Source organism: Epargyreus clarus, unplaced genomic scaffold (genome assembly GCF_041222505.1).
Source record: "Epargyreus clarus isolate Ecla_fem2 unplaced genomic scaffold, WU_Ecla_fem_2.2 ptg000034l, whole genome shotgun sequence".
Lineage (NCBI taxonomy): Eukaryota > Metazoa > Arthropoda > Insecta > Lepidoptera > Hesperiidae > Epargyreus > Epargyreus clarus.
In genome coordinates this window covers 13,833,496-13,855,603 of record NW_027332239.1, presented here as the reverse complement: position 1 = coordinate 13,855,603, position 22,108 = coordinate 13,833,496, and the positions used below count along the sequence as shown (strand labels likewise).

General features: G+C 37.0%; 1 protein-coding gene across 1 annotated transcript in view; it reads right to left on the bottom strand.

The window, feature by feature from the left end:
• Nucleotides 1-22,108, bottom strand: part of LOC140755868 (sodium-dependent neutral amino acid transporter B(0)AT3) — a 34,291-nt gene extending 12,183 nt beyond the window's left edge. The window contains exon 1 of the mRNA XM_073091212.1: nt 21,086-22,108. Within this exon, the coding sequence (XP_072947313.1) occupies nt 21,086-21,772 (687 nt within the window). The 5' untranslated portion in view covers nt 21,773-22,108. The remainder of the gene's footprint in view (nt 1-21,085) is intronic.

Sequence of the window (22,108 nt, the reverse complement as noted above, 5' to 3'; positions counted from 1 at the left end):
ATCCATAGCACAAACACAAAGAATCCTAAACAACAATTTCCACTCAAGAGACAAGCGCCGTAGCGTACATCCGCTTCGCTTCGGAGCACTTCGCATTCAATTACTTAACAATTGACTTAATAATGTAGTTCCCAAAGTACACTAGCGTAGCGTAACATAGGTATTCTATTTCCACTTCATTACGAAACATACGTTAGGTAACTAGGTTATGTAGGTACATAACAGAATTTCACTTACACTGTTGAATATGTTCATGTATTAATTAATTAACGTAGCTTTTCGACTGAAATAATTAACAAAGTCCGTCTAGACTAGTTATTTTCAGAGTAGTTTTCATAATTATCATCAACAAAGTGATAGTTAGGTAGATTAATAATTTTAAGACACACATGGCGGATGGGTCACCGTTCTGGTGTGACGAGTTCCGAGATCGATCCCCGGCCAGACAGAGTTGATTGAGTTGACAGTGATGATGAGTTTGAATATATGCTCTGGCTCTGTATATTTGTGTATTCGTCTTTGTGTATAGAAAGCTTCTTTTTTAATTACTTTTGATATGATATATGACGACCCGCGTGGCGGAGCGGTCACCATACCGGCCTGACGCGCAGAGGGTCCCGTCTTCGATCCCCGGCCAAACATATATGTAAATGATGAATTTAGGTTTCTGTTTTTGGGTCTGTGTGTTTATGCATTTGTCTCTGTGACCATAGCACCTACGATATAGGGAATCGTAGTGTAGGGCTGAGAGTGTTACAGCGTTATAAAGCGTTTTACATATGAGATGGTGCGTAGGATTTGAACCTCACTCGTTGAAGATGCTATATTTCAAGACATAAGGCTATCAGTACTCAAAATGGCAATACAGCAGCAACAGGCAATTATATCTCATTCGCTATCACTAAATAAAAACCTTTAGCATTATACATAACCTGCGGGAGCTATATTTTAAAATAGAAGAGAAAGAAATCTTTATGTCAGTTTATTGTAGCAAAACTTTATAAAGCAACTGTTGCTCCGTACTGGGGTTGTTACGTAAACGGGGTGGAGGGTGCTAGGGGGTTGTCGGGCTATTTTGAAACAAACTGAATATTTCACAATATTCCTGTTGAAAATCTGGGAATTTTTGTCAGAGGTGGCTTGATCTATTTTTGATAGCAAACGGGCAGACAGTGCAGCTAATGGAAAGATATGCAACCGACGCACATGGAAATCTATAACCGACCCCAGATAAGATAGAATATTTCCTATCTAAGGTCGGTCGTAATTCCGTTGCTACCCCAGAAAACTAAGTTGGAACGCCTCATTTAACAGTATTCCTTACCACACACTTCAAATCAGGACACATCAGATCTAAACACTATTATTTTAGGAATATACGTGTAGAGTTTACCAACCCAGTGAAGAAGTAACTAGATTACTAATAAACTGCTAAAATCAACGTTTACTCTACAATAAAGTTCAAATATATTTTTTTATAATATAGAAGTAACAGACGAGCATGCAGTCCACCTGATGGTAAGTGGCTACTGCCGCCCGTGGACATCTGTAATCAAGCCCAGATAGGATTAGATATTCCTACCTGAGGTCGGCCACAGATGCGCCGCTACCCCTGAGGACTAACCCGGAACGCCTCGAAAAAATCTGTCTCCCTTACCACACCCTTCAAAACGGAACAGAGCAGCGTCTAACACTGCTGTTATTAGGTAGAAATAGGTTGGGCGGTGGTGCCGCCGGGTTCTACCACCTTCAAAAATATTGTTAAGACTAAGCATAGGTGCTTATATCGTAGTTAATACAAGTGAATTTAATTATTCAATATTTATTTGGCGTTAAAACTTTGTTTTTTAGTTATTCTTGTGTAGTTTAAACAACATACTTATACGTATTTGTTAGAATCATTTGAAGTTCGTAGCCCGTAGCCGGCCACAGCTACGGCAGCCACCCACGCAAAATTTAATAAATGATAGTTCATACTTTACGTAACCATGACAAAACTGTTTTATCCTGTACAAGAGTTAAAACCTTAATATTAGTGCTGCATACTTCCTTTACATTTCGGAGGTGGCAGTACCCTTTGTGGTTCGACTCCGGCGGCACCACCACCATGCCTATTTCTGCATAATAACAGCAGTAAGCGCTGCTATGTTCTGGTTTGAAGGGTGCGGTAAGGGAGGCATACCTTTCCGAAGAGTTCCAGTTTAGTAGGGGTAGCGGCGCATCTGTGGCCGGCCTCAGGTAGAAATATCTAATCCTATCTGGGGTTGATTACAGATGTCCATGGTCGGCAGTAGCCACTTACCATTAGGTGGACTGCATGTTTATCTACTACTCCTATATAAAATAAAAAGTAAACTTAAATAATTAGTGTTTAAGCGTAGGAACACACTACAACACCAACGCATTTTCGTTTAATTATCTTTTTGCTTTATATACGGGTCTGTTAGTGTTCTTTATGACTAGCTGTATCTGTGGCTTCGCTCACGTGGCTCTTTTATTGCTAATTGCATACCCCCTTGCTCTCCCTGCCACCCCGGATGCCACTAAACGTCGCCATCGCTGCGTTGCAATTTCACTTATAAGAGTAAGAAATGAGCATACTCCATTTGACTTTACGAGCTCATTGCCTCAAGACATTTAACCGACGTCATTTAGTAGCAACTCATCTGTGGCCGAACTCGGGTCTCTAATGCTATCAGGAGTTGGCTATAGTTACCCATAGGCGGCAGTTGCCACGTATAATAATTATTATTAGGTATACAACTTCCTCATTTAACTTAATATAAAAAAAAAAACATTCAAACTTTATACTGGTACAAAATATATGATTTATAATATAGGAGTAGTAGGCGAGCATGCAGTCCACTTGATGGTAAGTGGGACATCTCTAATCAACCCCAGATTGGATTAGATATTCCTACCTGAGGTCGTTCGAGGTACCGATGCGCCGCTGAGGATTAAGCTGGAACGCCTCGAATAAGTAAGTCTCCCTTACCACACCCTTCAAACGAGAACACAGGAGCGCTTAACACTGCTGTCATTAGGCAGAAATACGTGTGGCGGTGGTGCTGCCGGAGTTGAACCACAAGGTTCTACCACCTTCAAATTAAATAGAAAACATCCTGATTTATTTTAATGTATAAAAACATGCAAACTTTATGCCTTAATAAGTAATGTAGGTAGAATCGCGCTAAAATCTTATTAAACAGAAGCCTACGGGGGAGCAATAAATTTAGCGATATATAGAATTAATGAAACGTCAAAGGCGCGGAGACGATGCGACCTTTACCTTTGAGAAAGGTCGTCTTTACCTACCTTAAGACCCTTTGCTAAAGTACATTCGGTATATTTTTGTTAGGGCTTTTACTTCAGTAAATTAACTTTATGCTTATTATTTTTGTTTTTTTCTTAGTTAAAAGTAAGGAAATTATGACTTGGGTGCCAGTTGCCCAATTTTTCCCACTACTAGACACAATTATTTGCGCGCAACTAGGCAAATGCAACCCAAATGTCCAAATGCAACCAACAAGATGTAACGGCTGCTATCCTATGATAACATGCTAAGCATGACATCCATAGCACGAAAGCTCGCAAGAAATTGAACCACTAGGTACTGGTCATCCATCCAAATCCAAACCACGCTCGATGTTCCTTAACTTTTCAGAACGTCTGCGCTTTACAAAACAACGCTATACTTTTACACACAATTTAACAACGTAAACAATAAAAGTTCCCCAAAGTTCCGATCAATAAAATCCGATTAGCCCCTCACTAATTTGAAAACGCTGACATCTCGGAGTTACGTTCGCATAAAGCCTCCGGTGACTATCAAATATCGATTCGCCAGCCGAGCCATCGAGAGCTCCAGACGTTTTTTTTACTTTTAAATAATGATTCTTATATAAGTGTTATGTGACGTGCTCTGTACTTTGTGAATCCGCTTGTGTTCTTATACGGCTAAACGGTGAAGGAAAACGGTGAAGGATCGCAAGTAAACCTTCATACCTAAGAGATTTATAAAAAGTATCCCAAAGATATGTGAAATCTACCAAAACGCACTTGGCCAGCGCAGTGGACTACGGCCTAATCCTTCTCATTATAAGAGGAGACCCGTGCCGAGCAGTGGGACAGTAATGGGTTGATGATGATGATGATGATGATGATGAAGTGATGGATATAAGTATGTCGCGACCAGCTCGTAGGCTACATTAATCAATATCTATCATCTCCACACTTCAGCCAATTTAAACAAAATTATACGCATAAACGTTCCTTATTAATATGATCTATTCGTTCACTTTAATAATAAATGTTGCCAGCTCCCTTTCAGCTCTTGCTATCCCTTTTTACAAGAGAATCTCTGTTAATGAAGTAATTAAGAAATAATTCCGCATGAAAATCAGTTCAGTATTTTTCAGTATTTTACCCGACTGTCAAGGAAGGTTTGTGTTTTACCACGCTTATTAGCTTGACCTGTATGTATTTATGTAACGGAATCTTTGAACTCTATTTTTACCCATTAGAAACGGTCAGTTTAATTTAAAATTTTGAACAATTATCAAGAACATTATACAATTTTTATAATTTTATCCCATTCTCCTCATCAGGATCATCAAGAATCACGATTAACGATTTTCCTTTATGCGATTTAGTGTGGTTTTTAATTTTTAAACTATCATTATTATTAAGCAATATATCGCGTTTCGTCAGACAGACAGAAGCGGTGGGGGTGGCGTGGGGGTATTTTATAATGCTATAGGTGAGAACTTCGTATTTTTATTCTCACTGTTAGTGCCGGAAAGTTTTACCTCTACGCGAAAATCCAGTCGAAACTGATTTTATAGTTTTCAAAATGACTCCGTATAGACAAACTAACAAAGGCGAATATTTTAGCTAAATCTTTGTCTTGTATAGTGTATTAAAGTAAATGGTTATCAGTGACAAGCTTTCATCCCGAACTTGGCTCGTTTAGAAAATGATTTTCAGAATCCTTTCTTCGAGCTTATCTTCGCAAGGAGCTATTGTGCAGAATTTCACGCATCTAAACTCTCTGGCTTAGGGTTCCTTTACTTGTATAGACGTGTCTCTTACTGTAAGGGTATGTTTTCATTATAATACTTTTTAGTTAATTTATGTTAATAAGAGTCTATTTAATTGCTGGTGAGAAGCAATGTAGCGGGAAACTAAATAAAAAGAAAGAAGGATATTATGTTTTTAGAAAAATAAGATGTCATGGAATGAATTGTCAGAGAAAATAAATAATGGAGTTGTAATTAAATCTTTTATTATATAAAATAGTATTTCAGGAATAATAAGCTTACATTACAGAGCGTAAGAGACACGTGGCGTGATAGACAAAATAATTAGAAAAGTGCGAGTCGAACTCGCACACAGTGGATTCCGTACCAACAAAATTTCATTTATTAAGTATTTTTTTGTCATCGAAGCAGCCTATTACGGTTCACGAGATAGAGTCTTGTGAAAGACGGACAGGCAGCGGAGGCTTAGTTGTTACCGTTTGCGTACGGAACCCTAATACTATTTTGCTATTGTATATAAAAGTATTTATAATGTCTATCGTATACGCAATAGAAAAAAATATTTTTTATATAACAAACAAACCACTCAGATATAGAAGATTATAGAATGTGGCCTCTGAACTGCGGCCAATGAACGATGAACATACCACATCCCAGTTAGGATTGCAGTTCTACCTAAAATCCACCACATATGCTACCCCTGATGATTAGAGTGTGTCTAAACTCTAAGTCTAAAACACCGCAGCTCTAAGATTGCTGTAATAATAAGGGCAGACACAACTAAACTATTAATTTACTTAGAATGACAAACTAAGCGATCTCCAAACTCCAGGCTAACTTTTAATTTGGAAACCAACCTCATTAACTTGATTAATTGTTCTTTAGAACCATCAATCAACATTCAAAGAGTAAACGAAAGGGAAATGAGTGGTTTTGTAAAGGGCTACCGTTAGATTTTAAAAATGATACCGTCTTATGTCATAAGTAGGTACAGATCTCTTTTAATTTTAAAACTAAATCAATACATAGGCGATATTTTCTAAATCTACTAAGAAATAAAATAAAGCATACTTTTTATTTATACGACTACCTCCATTTGCTTATAAGGCACTTTTAAAAGATTGTGTATTTTTTCGAGCAGTGCAACGAGGCATTGATATGCTATAAATCGAAGGGTTCGCACCATGAATCCAAGGCGACTTTGATTCTCCGATGTTATGTGCCTATTACAAATCGGTTGCTATAACGGCGAAGGCATAGATTCTAAATATAATAGGGCGAAGGCAAAACATCTTAAGAAAACCTACACATAAAACTGACAGCTTTTAAAGCTCTCAAAGGTGTGTGAAGTCGACCAATTCGCACTTGGCCAGCACGGTGACGGGTCGGAGAAAGAAATCTTGGTTGCGAGATATTAGAGAGTGGACAGGGATAGCGACTGCTGCCCAACTATTTCGCCTCGCTAAGGATCGAAGGCAGTTTGCAGAATTAACTGCACTTTGAGAAGAGGAAGAGATTAAAACTGTTTCAATGTTTCCTTACAAATATTAAATGTACACAGCAGAATCCAATTCCCAACTCATAAATCATCACAGTAGGTATGGAGTCGAGGCGTAGTCTTCAAACAGAAACGTTCCAGCGCAGAATACATATTACTGGTATTTCATCCCGGAATAAACGTTATTATTCTGCGTCCCATGGTTAATTATGGGTTTGACATTCTACGTGGCTTTGCTAATATATTACTAATGATGATATCTTAATATATTTTTATGTCTTTACCTTTACTTTTATACATAAATATATTATTGAAGATGTCTTGTGATTTCTATTTATCTTATGAAATCTTTTTAAGGCCTTGGCAATATCAATTTGAAGTTAAAGTTGGTAAAACAGCAGCAACAGAACTGCAGAACGGACTAGGAAAGACTAGCGCTGCGAAAAAATCTGTCTATGGGAAAGACAGAGTCATAGACTAAAATATATTATAAGGGAAGACAGAGTTAGACAGAGTTTATGACTGACAGTGACAGTGACATTGACAGTAATATGACATTAATAGCAATGTTATAAAAAATATAGTTTTAGGATAAGCTTAGTTCATTATAAGAAAAAAAAAATAGACTAAAGACACAGATTATAATACCAGCGTAACAAAGTGCTGTTATAATGTTTAAGACCGTATTCAACAAATCAATCAAGGGAACTAAAAGGCTAAGGTTTGACTTAACGACAAAGGTATTCGGTTTACATAACGACCTCGTGGAAATCCGATCATTATCACAAATGGTCCACCGTCAACTATTATGGGTAATTTACGGAATTTTCGACACAAAAGAGCAAGGTTTCGATGTTAAATTATATTCAACGTTACCTCGACTTATCCGAACATTATTGAGGTATATAATTATGTATAGACAAAGCAATCCACTTTATTGTGAGTTTTTGGAGATATATTATTACTATTTTTGTGTTTTTTCGCTATTGATGAACTAAGTACTAACAGTTGAATTTTTTTTATTAATCTACGATTGTCGTTGAAATTTCGCCATTGACCAAACTAATGTAGTTTAACCAGTAGGTTAATGAAAAGGTAAGTTAATCAAACTGCTCAAATAAAAAACTGGACAGAATTTAAAAAGGAGCGTTCTGAATAAGTAATTTCAGTGTAACATTTTATAAAGTAATTTAGTGGTTCCACATATTTCTTTTTTACAAGCTTTTTATCCACTCTGCCCAATATTGTGTTTTTAATGTTAAACTCTTTATATTTAGCTTGAAAAAACCACTGAATGTCGTTCATTTCAAAGGGACAAAGACATGTTAGCATAAACGGACCAACCCAAAAATACACGAGCTTTGTTTATTATTCTCATATATAGTTGATTTTTAATGTTACATCCATTAGTTACGTCAGCTTTATTTGGTAACAATTTAAGAAGCCTATCTACGCATTTTACGTGTTTGTAATTGAAAGAAAACTAGGAAATAGCAGAGTTTAACAGTATATTCAGTGCTTCGCGACCGTGTTGTATGAAAGCTACAGCAAGAATACCGATGACATATTTTCTAAATTCAAAACAGAGTTTTTCTACAGCATTCTATTTTTGGTTTACAAAAAGTATCAATATCCAACACCTGCCCTTAAACCAAAAATCGCTACACTTCCTAATAAAATAGTCTAAACAATGTATCATATAAAAACACAGTCACATATCAAAACCTAACTGAGAAACAAATTTAACAAATTTCTCTTTTACCAAAGGTTTTGTAAAAATGTCAGCCTTCATTTCATCAGTAGAGAGATACTCAACTCTCACCAAATTTTTACTAATTATGTCTCTGATAAAATGATGTCTGACGTCAATGTGTTTCGTCCTAGCATGAAACATTGAATTCTCAGACAACTTAAGCGCGGATTGATTATCATTGTACAGCGTTACTACAAAATTCGCATTAAACAATTCCTTGAAAAAGGTACGCATGAACAATGCCTCCTTACACGCATCAGAAAGTGCCATGTACTCTGCCTCGGTACTAGACAGAGCAACTGTCCTCTGTTTACGACTCTCCCAGGAAATCACCGAATTGCCAATCTTAAAAAAATACCCCGTGTACGACTTACGGTCTACCTCCGAGTTTCCGTAATCTGCATCCGCCAAGCCAACAACATCCAGACCAGACTTTCCAAATCTTAGCCGATATTGTATCGTCCCCTTCAGATATCTCAATACCCGTTTAGCGGCACGCCAATGAACGTCATCAGAACAATCATTAAACTGGCTCAAAAAACTAACCGCATGAGCAATATCAGGCCTGGTGCAGACAGCGACGTACATCAAGCAACCGATCAGGCTCCTGTACTCACAGTTGTCAGATTTCTTCTCACCTCTCGTAAGCTTGACATTGTGATCCATCGGTGTACCAATTGGGTTGCAATCTGTCATTTTGAACCGCTTCAAAACACTTGCAATATAGTCCGATTGGTCAAGAGTGATCTTCCCTTTCTCTCTTGAGACTCTCGTTCCCAAGAACTCATGAACAGTTCCCAAATCTCTCATCTCAAATTCCTTCATCAACTGCTGTTTAATTTCAGTCTTATCTGCAGCAGAAGACGTAAATAAAAGAATATCGTCTACGTACAGTGCAAGCACAGTCAGCTTCCCTTGTTGGTTTCTAAAATACACGCAGGGTTCAACCGCAGACTTTCGAAAATTCATTTTGTCTGTAAGAACGCTGTTTATCTTATCGTACCATCATCTGGCAGCTTGCTTCAGCCCATAGATGGATTTGTTTAACTTATAAACGTAGTCTTCCTTCCCCTTTATAACAAACCCATCTGGCTGTTCCATCAGCACGTCTTCATGAAGATCACCGTTCAGGAATGCAGTCTTTACATCTAACTGATCAATATTTAGATCATATTCGGCGGCTATGGCAAACAACATTCTAATTGTTGGATGGCGAATTACTGGCGCAAATGTCTCCTGGTAATCTATACCGTATTTCTGAGTAAAACCTTTCGCCACCAGACGAGCTTTAAATTTCATTAGCTCTCCATTCAAGCCTCGTTTTTTTCTTAAAGATCCACTTACATTTCACAGGTTTCTGTCCTGCCCTTAATTTAGTCAGTGTCCAACAATTATTCTTTGCAAATGAGTCCAACTCATCTTTCATTGCCTCACGCCACTGCTCCGCCTGTCCACCACTCAACGCCTCTTTCACAGTTCTTGGCTCGTCGATGTTGCAGTTCAGCGCACACAATAGGACGCTTTCATCCGCGCTATCGAAACTGTCATCCGATTCCTCAGAAGTTCCTGGAACATACGTAACATCCCGCGAGTCATCTGAACTATCGAAGGTTTGTCTACCATCAGTGTCGTTGAATGAGAAAATTTCCTGGCGTCTTTGACGTCGCCTCTGATCAATTAGTATGTCATCAGATGGAACCTCATTCAAGGACTCTGACTCTAAGTTGGGAGGGTCAGTTGGCAGTTTAGTATTGCCATTCGAAACAATACTCGGTATGTCGACCAAATCTACACTATCATCATGTGACATACTACTCGAGATAAATTGATTCTCGAAAAATACAACGTCTCTGGCTGCTATGCATTTCTTAGGGTACTCTGGATCTAAGAGTCTATAGCCCTTGCTCATCTCACAATATCCAACGAAAATGTACTTCTTGGATTTCGCATCCAGTTTCCGTCTATTGTGCACTAATGCATAAGCTACACAGCCAAAGATCCTAAAGTGACTAACATTTACCTTTTTGCCAGTCCACTTTTCCTCGGGCGTCATCCCCATCACAGCTTTGGTAGGCGTCCGATTTTTGATGTATACAGCTGTCTGTACAGCTTCCGCCCAGAACCGTTTATCTAACCCAGCGTCCTGCAGCATACATCGCATCTTTTCCACAATGGTCCGATTCGCTCGCTCGCTGACACCATTCTGAGCCGGCGAATATGGCACAGAAGTTTGATGCACAATCCCGTGCTCCTTCAGGAACGTCTGCAAACAACCATTAATGTATTCCGAGCCCCCATCCGACCTTAGGATACCTATTTTATTCCCTGTCTGGTTCTCAACAAGAGCTTTGAAGTTTTTAAATTTTTCGAAAACTTCGCTCTTATACTGCAAGAAGTACACGAAAGTCTTTCTCGAGCAATCATCTGTGAAGGTTAAAAAATATTTTGCACCCCCCAGTGATGCCTCGGACATAGGCCCACATAAATCCGTGTGTACCAGGCCTAACAACCTGTCCGACCTACTTAGTGATTTCCTGGGAAACGGAAGTCGCGTCTGCTTCCCCTTAACACAGGCTTCACACGGTTGGAAATTTTCTATGTCGTAATCTATGCCCCTAGCCATACCGTTTCGCATTACAGACATGCTCCTAGCATTCAGGTGAGCAAGGCGTCTATGCCACGTCCCCTGCGACACCTTCGACGCAGCCAGATTCGAAACGCCGCTTGGTTGCGAACCCGCAGTCGCAGCTCCCGAGCACGAGGGAGTTATGGCACTTTCTAATGCTACACTACATACATACCTTTTGACGTTAAGTCGGTAAACATTGTTTATGCGTGTGGCAGTAGCTACACACTTGCCGTCCTCCATGACTCTACACATTTCTGAGTCAAATGCCACCTTGAAACCTTTTTCTGTTAATGTACTAACTGATATTAAATTACAAGTTAATTTCGGTACATAGAAAACACCATTAATTGATTTTATTTGACTTTTACATGTCAAGTCAACTTTGACGTTACCTTGTCCAACCGCATATAGTTCCTCACCATTTGCAACTTTTACTTTCAAATAAGGTTGAATAGCCTGAAAATCACTAAAAAGATTTCTGTCCTTGCATAAGTGACTCGTCGCACCACTATCAATGTACCATGCGTTGTCGCTATTTACATCCACCGTGAGCGCTGCTAGCATTCCCTGGCCCGGGGTCTGCTTCTTGTCCATATTTTGCTCCTGTTTCTTCTGCTTAAGGGTACAGTTTTTCATAATATGCCCCGGCTTTTTGCATCGGAAACAAGTAATTTGTTTTATGGGCTTTCTCACAGCTAAGGCCGACACTTCACTCTCGTGCTTATCATTACGCCTATGACACTCCTGCAAGAGTTTGGCCTTCACCAGCTCACTCGATAGCTTCGATGATGCATTCTCGAGCGTCATGACTAGTGGATCATATTCCGTGGGTAACCCACTCAACATAATCACGGCGACAAAATCATCATCCAGCGGCGACCCGATATCATTAAGTTGCTGTGCAATTTCCGTAACTTTGGATAAATATGTGTCCATGTTACTAAACTCAGATAGTTTCAACCCAAACAGACTTCTCAGAAGACTCAACCTCCTGCATAAACCTCGGTCCTCGAAAGCGCACTTCAAATTATTCCACGCTTCCCACGCAGTCGCTGCGTTTCTCACGTGAGGATACACCGACGTATGCACAGCTAGGCATATTTTTGCTAGCGCCTTCAACTGTTTTTTACTATCCTTCGATTCTTGGCATTCTGTAGGCTTCTCAACACATTCCCACAAATCCTCGTGGATGAGGATCATCCGCATTGAGAACTTCCAGTTATGGTAGTTCTGGATGCCTCTGAGTTTTTCCACAGGAATATTGGAATTTTCTCCGGCCATGTTTTTTCTTTAAATGTCACTCGAAACAAAAATTTTAATTTTACAATTTTATTTTCGCGGACCCAGAAAAAACTAGAATACACGCAATACACGCCCGTAGGGGGCTTCGCATGAGTTTTTTCTGGGCCCATAACCTGAAAGAAAACTAGGAAATAGCAGAGTTTAACAGTATATTCAGTGCTTCGCGACCGTGTTGTATGAAAGCTACAGCAAGAATACCGATGACATATTTTCTAAATTCAAAACAGAGTTTTTCTACAGCATTCTATTTTTGGTTTACAAAAAGTATCAATATCCAACAGTAATATTGTAAATATGGAAATAAAAAAGCAATCTTATTTCACAAATTTTTCAACAAAAAAACTCTAGCACTACGAGTAGCACAATAAATGTAGTAAAATTAATTTATTGCATGTACCAACTGCGAAATTACGATTTAAGCAGACACGACTTAGTAATATTGAAATAAGAAGTCTATTGTCTATGATAATATCATTCAGCAAAAAGGCACTAGACACTCGACGCCCCGCAAAACCATCTGAGCCTGAGATTATTAATGTTCTTGCGAGCTGTAAAGAACTAGGGTCTTATAAATACTCCCTCAAGATATCTAGAAATTGTAAAAAGAGTAGAGAAAAATTCTTATATAGATTCTTTGAGATTTTATTTTACTTTTTGATTAAAATCTTTTCATTGCACTTTGATCAAATCACGACAAACAAATGTGACAGTCGGATTTAAAAAAAGTAATAACGAAAAAATGCAAATGGAAATACTGACAGACTAGAATAGGGATTTTCGAAGTCCAAAAAATGGACGAAATTGTCTGAATTTTTCACTCAAACTATCAGACATTTTTTAACACTCATTTATATTTTATTTTAAGCCCTAAAACTTAACAAAACATGTTTATAATTGAAAACAAAATCTGTAGCTACAACATAGATCTATTACCTTAAATGTCATTGAGCTACAACGGCTACAAAGAATTTCAAATTTAGTAAAGTACGTACAAGTTAAGCGTATAAAAATCCATCATAATATCTTCTAGTCGGGTGCGTTTACCAGCCAGAAGTTATGGTAATGTGAATCAGCAAAAACAGCTGAGAAAGTGCTCGACTCAGATTATAAATGCTCCTTCAAACTTACTTACACTGACCATAGATTAGTAACACTGACAAGCAAATCCCAAGTCTGCTTTATTTATTTTGAAAAAGTCCAGAAATATAGGTACATAAGAATGATTATCAATTTATCCGTATCCGTATAACATCTTTACATTCAGAATACAACAGTGCGATATTGCTTATGGTACAGGATCCCTAGTATAGTTTTCATCATTTATTAATAACAAGCTGATTTTTCGTGAGTAGCTTCGTTTCGACAAGACGCGCAACATTTTTCCTTACAGCAATGTTGGTAAATGGTAGCTTGATGGGGCAGCAAGGATCAAATATGTTGACCGGACGAATTCTAAAAATTTATTACTAACCAAATTTTTCTTTGTTAATTATCAAGATAATTATTTAAATAACGTGAAAAAATATTTGTCCTACAAAATATAAGGTTTTTTTTAAGGCGTCCCCCCTCTCCAACATGTATCATAAACAAGGTCATGAAAAATAATTACTAACCAGCTGATTTTTTTTTTATTGGCTGTCTACCATTTACATAGTCTACCATGCACATTGTCCTACAAATTGCATGGTATGTCATCTCGGACCTACACTTAAAAGTTGTAGTACTAATACTTAATGTAAAAATAATTAGTATCAAGCTGAGTGTTCCAGAATAGCTTCGTTTCAATGAGACGCCCAACAAATTCTCGTACGAAAGTTCTCGATTGTGGTTTATAACTAAAATAATAGGGATGAAATATGTTGATTTGACGAATCAAAAAAAATTATTACTAACCGATTTTTTTTTTATTAATTATCGAGACAATTATCTAAATAACGTGAAAAAATATTTGTCCTACAAAATATAAGGTATTTTTAGGGTGTCCCCCCTCTCCAACATGTATCATAAACAAGGTCATGAAAAATAATTACTAACCAGCTGATTTTTTTTTTATTGGCTGTCTAACATTTACACAGCTTACCACCCACATTGTCCTACAAATTGCGTAGTACGTTATTCCAGTCCGCCAGTTTTATAGTTTAAATTTATAAAAAAAAATTCTATTATTTTGTTCATTTTGATATTATAGCTGAGACATACTACTATCCTTGTTTCAAAACGCATGCGTACAGCATTGTTTACTACAGACTAGGCATTTCTTGCTTGCCCATGCTGTTGTCATAACTACGTAAAGTTTTATTTAGTCAAAATCCGTTATATCTGTGCAGCAGAATAATAATGGAGTGTTTTTTGTGTAATTTATTATGTAAAAACTCTCATTTTAGAGCAAAAAGAGAAGAAATAAAAGTATTTAATAAAGATATGTGGCTTTCTTGTGATACTTTTTTATCTGCTCGAAAGCATTATAAACACAAATATTGTAATGCTGTGTTGCCTGAAAGTTGGAGTGATAAAATTATAGGATATCATTCCTCTTGTTACAAGGAATTTAGAGTAAAATCTAAATATTTGTCTTATGAAAGGTAAGTCCATGATTATTATTTTATTTTTAAATAAATAAGAAATAATTTTGTAAGTTCATATTTTTACGTACATATCTGAAAAACAAAAAAAAATGGAGTAGTTAATGACGGCATATAATCTGTAAATTTTGCAAAATTGTTTGAATAATAATTATAGAAAGTATTTTTTTCATATTTTCTTCAAGAATTTAGTTTATAGGATAAATATATTTGAAAATAGATAAAAAAATATATATTTTATATTTTTATAAATATATTCTTGAAAATAGTTAAATTTTCCACGTGCTTTCAATTTACTCCATTAACAGGCGGAAAATTCGGTTACACTCGGAAATCCTCGATTGTTCTCGAGAATGCCTATAAATTAAATTATCAATTGCCATTCAATATATGTTATATTGCATAGAAAAATAATCTATGCACATAATTCGTTTATTTATTTCTTTATTTGTATTTATATTCTTATATAACCATATTTTACTAAGAATTGATATAATGTAATTTCAGTTTTCCATCGCGATGATGCTCGCTGATATTTATGTCGTCATTATTTATTTGTACATTTCTCAAAAATACAATTTTTCATATTTTTAGTTTTAATAATTTCTCATGCATAGAACTATATATATATATATATATATATATATGTATATATATACATATACATATATATATATATATATATATATGTATATATATATATATATATATATATATATATATAGATTTATTTGATTATTCTGTATAGTCCTAAATTACAAATCTTGTAGGATTAATAAAAGTTACCCTTTTTTTGTAGGACATTGTTTTATTTAGATAAAAATTATATTATCCTATCACGTGATACCTTTGTCCTACAGTTACTAATAAAAAAAAAACCCTGCGGAATTAACATCTTTTCAGCGTAGGTCCAAGATGACATACCATGCAATTTGTAGGACAATGTGCATGGTAGACTATGTAAATGGTAGACAGCCAATAAAAAAAAATCAGCTGGTTAGTAATTATTTTTCATGACCTTGTTTATGATACATGTTGGAGAGGGGGGACGCCTTAAAAAAAACCTTATATTTTGTAGGACAAATATTTTTTCACGTTATTTAAATAATTATCTTGATAATTAACAAAGAAAAATTTGGTTAGTAATAAATTTTTAGAATTCGTCCGGTCAACATATTTGATCCTTGCTGCCCCATCAAGCTACCATTTACCAACATTGCTGTAAGGAAAAATGTTGGGCGTCTTGTCGAAACGAAGCTACTCACGAAAAATCAGCTTGTTATTAATAAATGATGAAAACTATACTAGGGATCCTGTACTATTATCTATATGACATGAAAATAAAACGAGTAGGTAGTGCCGCCCAATTCCTACAACGCGAGTTCCAAAACAATAAGCAGGAGCAATGTTAAACATACATAAAGGACGTGGGGAAAAGAGACATTTACAGAAATTGTTTCAAATAATGACATCCTGATGGTACTACTGGATGGAAACTGATGGAACCTCGTCCTCTCAATCGAGGAATCCAAGGTTCAAACATTAAAAGTCAACCCATCTGATATCACTACCAATTTAGAGTTGATTTCAAATGATCATAGTCGGTAGTAACCACCTACCATCATGTGAGGAATTTCAATCTTGTAACAACGACAGTATTATAAAAATAAACACATCTATACTCGTCTTGCTATCTCCGTCGAAATCGATACATGACATATATATATATATATATATATATATATGTATATATATATATATATATATATATATATATATATATAGATTTATTTGATTATTCTGTATAGTCCTAAATTACAAATCTTGTAGGATTAATAAAAGTTACCCTTTTTTTGTAGGACATTGTTTTATTTAGATAAAAATTATATTATCCTATCACGTGATACCTTTGTCCTACAGTTACTAATAAAAAAAAAACCCTGCGGAATTAACATCTTTTCAGCGTAGGTCCAAGATGACATACCATGCAATTTGTAGGACAATGTGCATGGTAGACTATGTAAATGGTAGACAGCCAATAAAAAAAAATCAGCTGGTTAGTAATTATTTTTCATGACCTTGTTTATGATACATGTTGGAGAGGGGGGACGCCTTAAAAAAAACCTTATATTTTGTAGGACAAATATTTTTTCACGTTATTTAAATAATTATCTTGATAATTAACAAAGAAAAATTTGGTTAGTAATAAATTTTTAGAATTCGTCCGGTCAACATATTTGATCCTTGCTGCCCCATCAAGCTACCATTTACCAACATTGCTGTAAGGAAAAATGTTGGGCGTCTTGTCGAAACGAAGCTACTCACGAAAAATCAGCTTGTTATTAATAAATGATGAAAACTATACTAGGGATCCTGTACTATTATCTATATGACATGAAAATAAAACGAGTAGGTAGTGCCGCCCAATTCCTACAACGCGAGTTCCAAAACAATAAGCAGGAGCAATGTTAAACATACATAAAGGACGTGGGGAAAAGAGACATTTACAGAAATTGTTTCAAATAATGACATCCTGATGGTACTACTGGATGGAAACTGATGGAACCTCGTCCTCTCAATCGAGGAATCCAAGGTTCAAACATTAAAAGTCAACCCATCTGATATCACTACCAATTTAGAGTTGATTTCAAATGATCATAGTCGGTAGTAACCACCTACCATCATGTGAGGAATTTCAATCTTGTAACAACGACAGTATTATAAAAATAAACACATCTATACTCGTCTTGCTATCTCCGTCGAAATCGATACATGTCGCAGAAATACTGCGCAAGTTATATTTATTTGTTCGCATATTGGTATTTATTCCCATTCCTGTTTATTTTGCATTTCTCCGCTCTCCGGCAGTTCGTTCCGCTTAGCTCCAGTTTCCGAACGAAATGCGGAATGTACTGTAAATATCGAATTTAAGCGGTAAAGTTAATTCCATTAATTCAGCAATACTGGCATTCTAATTTCGAATCCTAAGCACTCTCATCTGATTTTGAAATTATGTTTGCTTTACAGATTAATTATTGATTTAACAATGTAGAAATATAAATATTTTATAATCCTAAAATCTATTTAAGACGTAATTATTCTCACTTTAAAGCAGAACCGTACTAAATAAGTTAGCTTAAAGGGAATGTTCAGAGTAACTATAAAAGATTGGATCATTAACATTTTTGCCGAACAAAATATCGATTCTTGTACCAAATACGCGTACGTGACCGATTTATCGTAAAAAGGATCAACATATTCTTTAGTGTTAGCAGTAACAGTATAATACCGAAATAGCCGCTAAGAGCAATATAATTAGTTTCTACGTCGTACAATCCGAGACAAAGGCGCTCGTAGTGTGACAGCCACGTTTGGAAGAAAAAGATTAGTACGTGTCCCTTATACATTTATAAGATACACTTATAAGTTATAAGCTCTGTACTTCAACTGAGATCGGCACTTGTATTTTTGCCATTCTAGTTTGAGAAGCCGTAAGGTTCTTTAATGTTTGCCTTACGGCCTCCCAAACCTTTTCTAAAGAAGAGACATGTCATTCCAACATAGGCATCAGGGGTACCAATGTGTCTATGACCAAACTGAACTAAAAGTTCAATCCCATTTTTGCTCACTAGAGAAGCCCATGGACAACAGTAGCAAACTATATAAATTCTAACATACATCGAAGTAATAACTTTCTGTATCTTTGTGTGCTATAGTATAAGAGCTGGCACTTTTCAGAGCACGTACACAAATGCATAATGTAGAGCGCTGGGGCCAAAGATAAACTGTTTTATTATGCCAAACGGAAAACTGTTGCCGGGTAAATGTATCTGTAGATTTTATAAGCAACCGTATTTTCTGTTCAACTTCTGTTCAATAATAAGGGCATTAGTGACGTAACAATGATTTTTACTCAACTGCGGGGGTAATGGTTTCGAATTTAGATTTAAGGAAAATTGACATACAAACTTAATTTAATGACTGTATAATGTAACTAATGCTTCTTGACATCAATAACTGTATAATATTCAAATTATATTGCAATCAATTATTTTAATTATTGACAATTATAAATTGTTTTAATTAATTGTACAAAATTTGCAATTTGTAGCTATAAGACCTTTGTTATCCTTATTCTATGCAAATAAAGAATTATGAATTATGAATATACCTATATGTATGTAAATTGTACATAGCGCATAGTCCGCGTAAGACTATACGCTAGACTCTGAATATAGAAATGAATCGCGTTGCCATAGCAAATTGTATGCAGTATGACTACACCTGCTCGCAATAACCTCAGAGCGGACTAGCAGTTTGGCGCGAACTTATACATTGTAACTTGTAACTTACACACTATTTATTTACGTATGCATGTGTATTACATTACATAACTTACGCTTTAAACTTATTAAATAAGTACGTCATCAAGTTTCTAAAAATCGTAATCTTTTTCAAATGATTGAAACAATGCGAAACTCATTTGTCGCCTCCAATTGCTTTTCCTCTGAATCAAGCTCATGTGGGTTTCATCAAAGACGAAATTGAAAAACTCATTTGAACTGCTACTACCTAGCTATATTTGAAAAGCGTATAGTACTGATGAGTAGGTAGTGCTATACGGAATAGTCATGAAAACAGTTTAGTCGAATTTGACGGTGGTTTTCATCTAAAAATATAAGGCTCATTAGAGTAAGATTTTATTTTAACATATTGGGGTCTAAAATATATATTTTATATACTTATTTATCCAAATTTACTTTGTTCAGTAGCGTTCAGGTGTTACTACAATTCATTCAACTGAGATTTAAAAAACAATTATAGTTTAAAAACTAAAAGTGGCACAAGGAAAATCATTTATCCTGATTCCTGACGATCCTGATGAGGAGAATGGGATAAAAAAATTAAAATCGTGTATTGTCATCGGTCCTTGATAATTGTTCAAAATTTTAAATTAATCGGTGAGTTCAAAGTAGGTAAAAAGCAAGCTAATCAAAGCTTGGAAAAGATTGGAACATAGTACTCGATAGTTCATAATCGTACGACTAACGCACTATGATTATGTATTGCTACCACAGCTCAATTTAATCGTAATGTTGTATAACCGCCTCATAAAATTGTAGACAGTACAAAAATGAAATTATGATTTAAAATATGTGCAGAGTCTCCAAGAACTTAACATTCTGCAAGATTACATATTTTATGTCGAGTTTATGCGGCCGTAGATCGACTCTTAAAGCTTAATCTCCGTCTGACAGGTGTTGGGGGCGAATAATTCAGTTTTGTACAAAAAGTTTTATGTGGAGTGAATTGATGGTTTGAATGAAATTTACAATCGGAAGTTTTGTTCAGAAAAGTTGGGTAAAATATTTTCTTTCTCTGTTATAATAAATGTTTGAATCTGGCACGGGAAAACGGCACCGGCATTATAGCTATTTTTGCTCTAATTGTGTGCAAAGCTACTGTGTTCTGGTTTATAGGATGTCACAACACACATACGCGTATTGCCTTAGTCCTTAGGAAAAGCGATGGTAAATTCAGGAGTCCTGTCTTATGAGTTTGTTAAAGTAGCAGAGCAGGTGACTAAATGCTGGCTAGCTGCTTCTATAATCAATCCATTCCGGTCCCATGACTGGACAAGGACTCCTCTCAGGGTATAGGGGATTTAAGTCGTAGTCTGTTATGCAGGCCTTTAAAATTTTATCCCTGTAGTTCCGGGACAAGAATAGGACTACGGTATCCCCTGCCTGTCGTAAGAGGCGACTAAAAGGAGGCTTCTGGGGTCGTGGGTGGCAAGAGTGGGAGCTCGAACCGCCCAGCCAACGGCCCCGGGAAGGACGGCGGTATGTGTGGTCGCATACCGTCGTACGCACCAGACGGTGCGGTGAGCGATAAGCTCACCTGGGCGGAGCCCGACGGGGCAATGCGCTAAGAGGACTCCGGTTGCGTTCCTTTGGAGATCCCGGAGTCCTCTACGCAGCGCTGAGGACGGCCACCGGGGGGGTTTTAGTGCAGTAAGTTATGGGCTTAGCTTATATACGCTTAAATACTGACTAGAGTTTTACAAGAAAAGCATAAGTTTTTAAAACAAATTTAATATCACCTTTTCCTGAAAATATTTAGAATTCCCCTTAAATTTAAAATAAAGTAATTAAAATGATAATAAAAAAGGCTAAATGGAACAAAGAAGCAAAAATAAATAGCCCCTAAAATAAGAGAAACTTTGGCCAGTGTTTAATGGCCCGAAAAATGGTCTTCCAAGAAAGGTCGCTTAATACTTACGGCGCATTCCGGTTCAGTGATGTAAGAACCGTTGCTGAAGTACTTCTTGGGGCACTCCGCCCACGGCAGCTCCGCCTGGAAGCTCTGCGCGAAGTAGAAGAGGCACCACGCGATGATCGAATTGTAGTACAAAGCCACATTGAACGACACCACGGCAGAACTTATTCCGATCCCGCCCAAATACGGGGACACCTGGTGCCACACGCCAATCGCACCCTTCCGCAGCCGTTGACCAATAGCCAGTTCCAAATAGAATATGGGAATTCCTTCAATTGCCAACATCACAAAGTACGGAATCAGGAACGCTCCACCACCGTTCTTCTGAGCCAAATAGGGGAACCTCCAAACGTTCCCCAAGCCGACGGCGTACCCGACTGTTGCGAGGAGGAACGTCAGCTTACTGTCCCAGGACTCTCTCTCAACGCCTCCCTCTGGCTTCATGCCACCTCTATCTTCACCTGAACTGGCCTTACTCGTCGGTGTCTCTGAAGACTGTCTGTTAGGACTCGTGTCCTCGAACGCCTCGTTGGTAGCGCCGTACATAACATGGGTACGGTGTGACGTATGCCCATTCTCCATCGTGACCAGCCTCCCCCGCAACTCCTTCATCTCCATGCGATCCAGGGAGCGCTGCGCGTACAGGTCCCGCGAACTCTGCCGCCTCATCAGATGCGCCGTGTTAGCCATTTTTCATTTATCAATTACGATTAACGGTTTAATATAAGTTTATAAAATATTTAACTCTATTTATTGTCTCGATATTGTCTACTTATCTTAAAGGGAATCTTCGTCGCTGTCGTGGCACATAATTGCCCATAGGTAGCATGCAACAGCAACGGAAATCATTAAAGTTTGAGTTAAATCGCGCGCGGATATCGATTTGTGATTAACCATTTTAGATTGGATCGTTGAATGAACGGAATATTGATTTATCGCGATATTTCTGTCACAGGGTGGGTGAATGAACGGATGGGCATCGGGAACAGCAGGAGAGCGGCCGCGGAGGGCCGGACGTCACTGGCG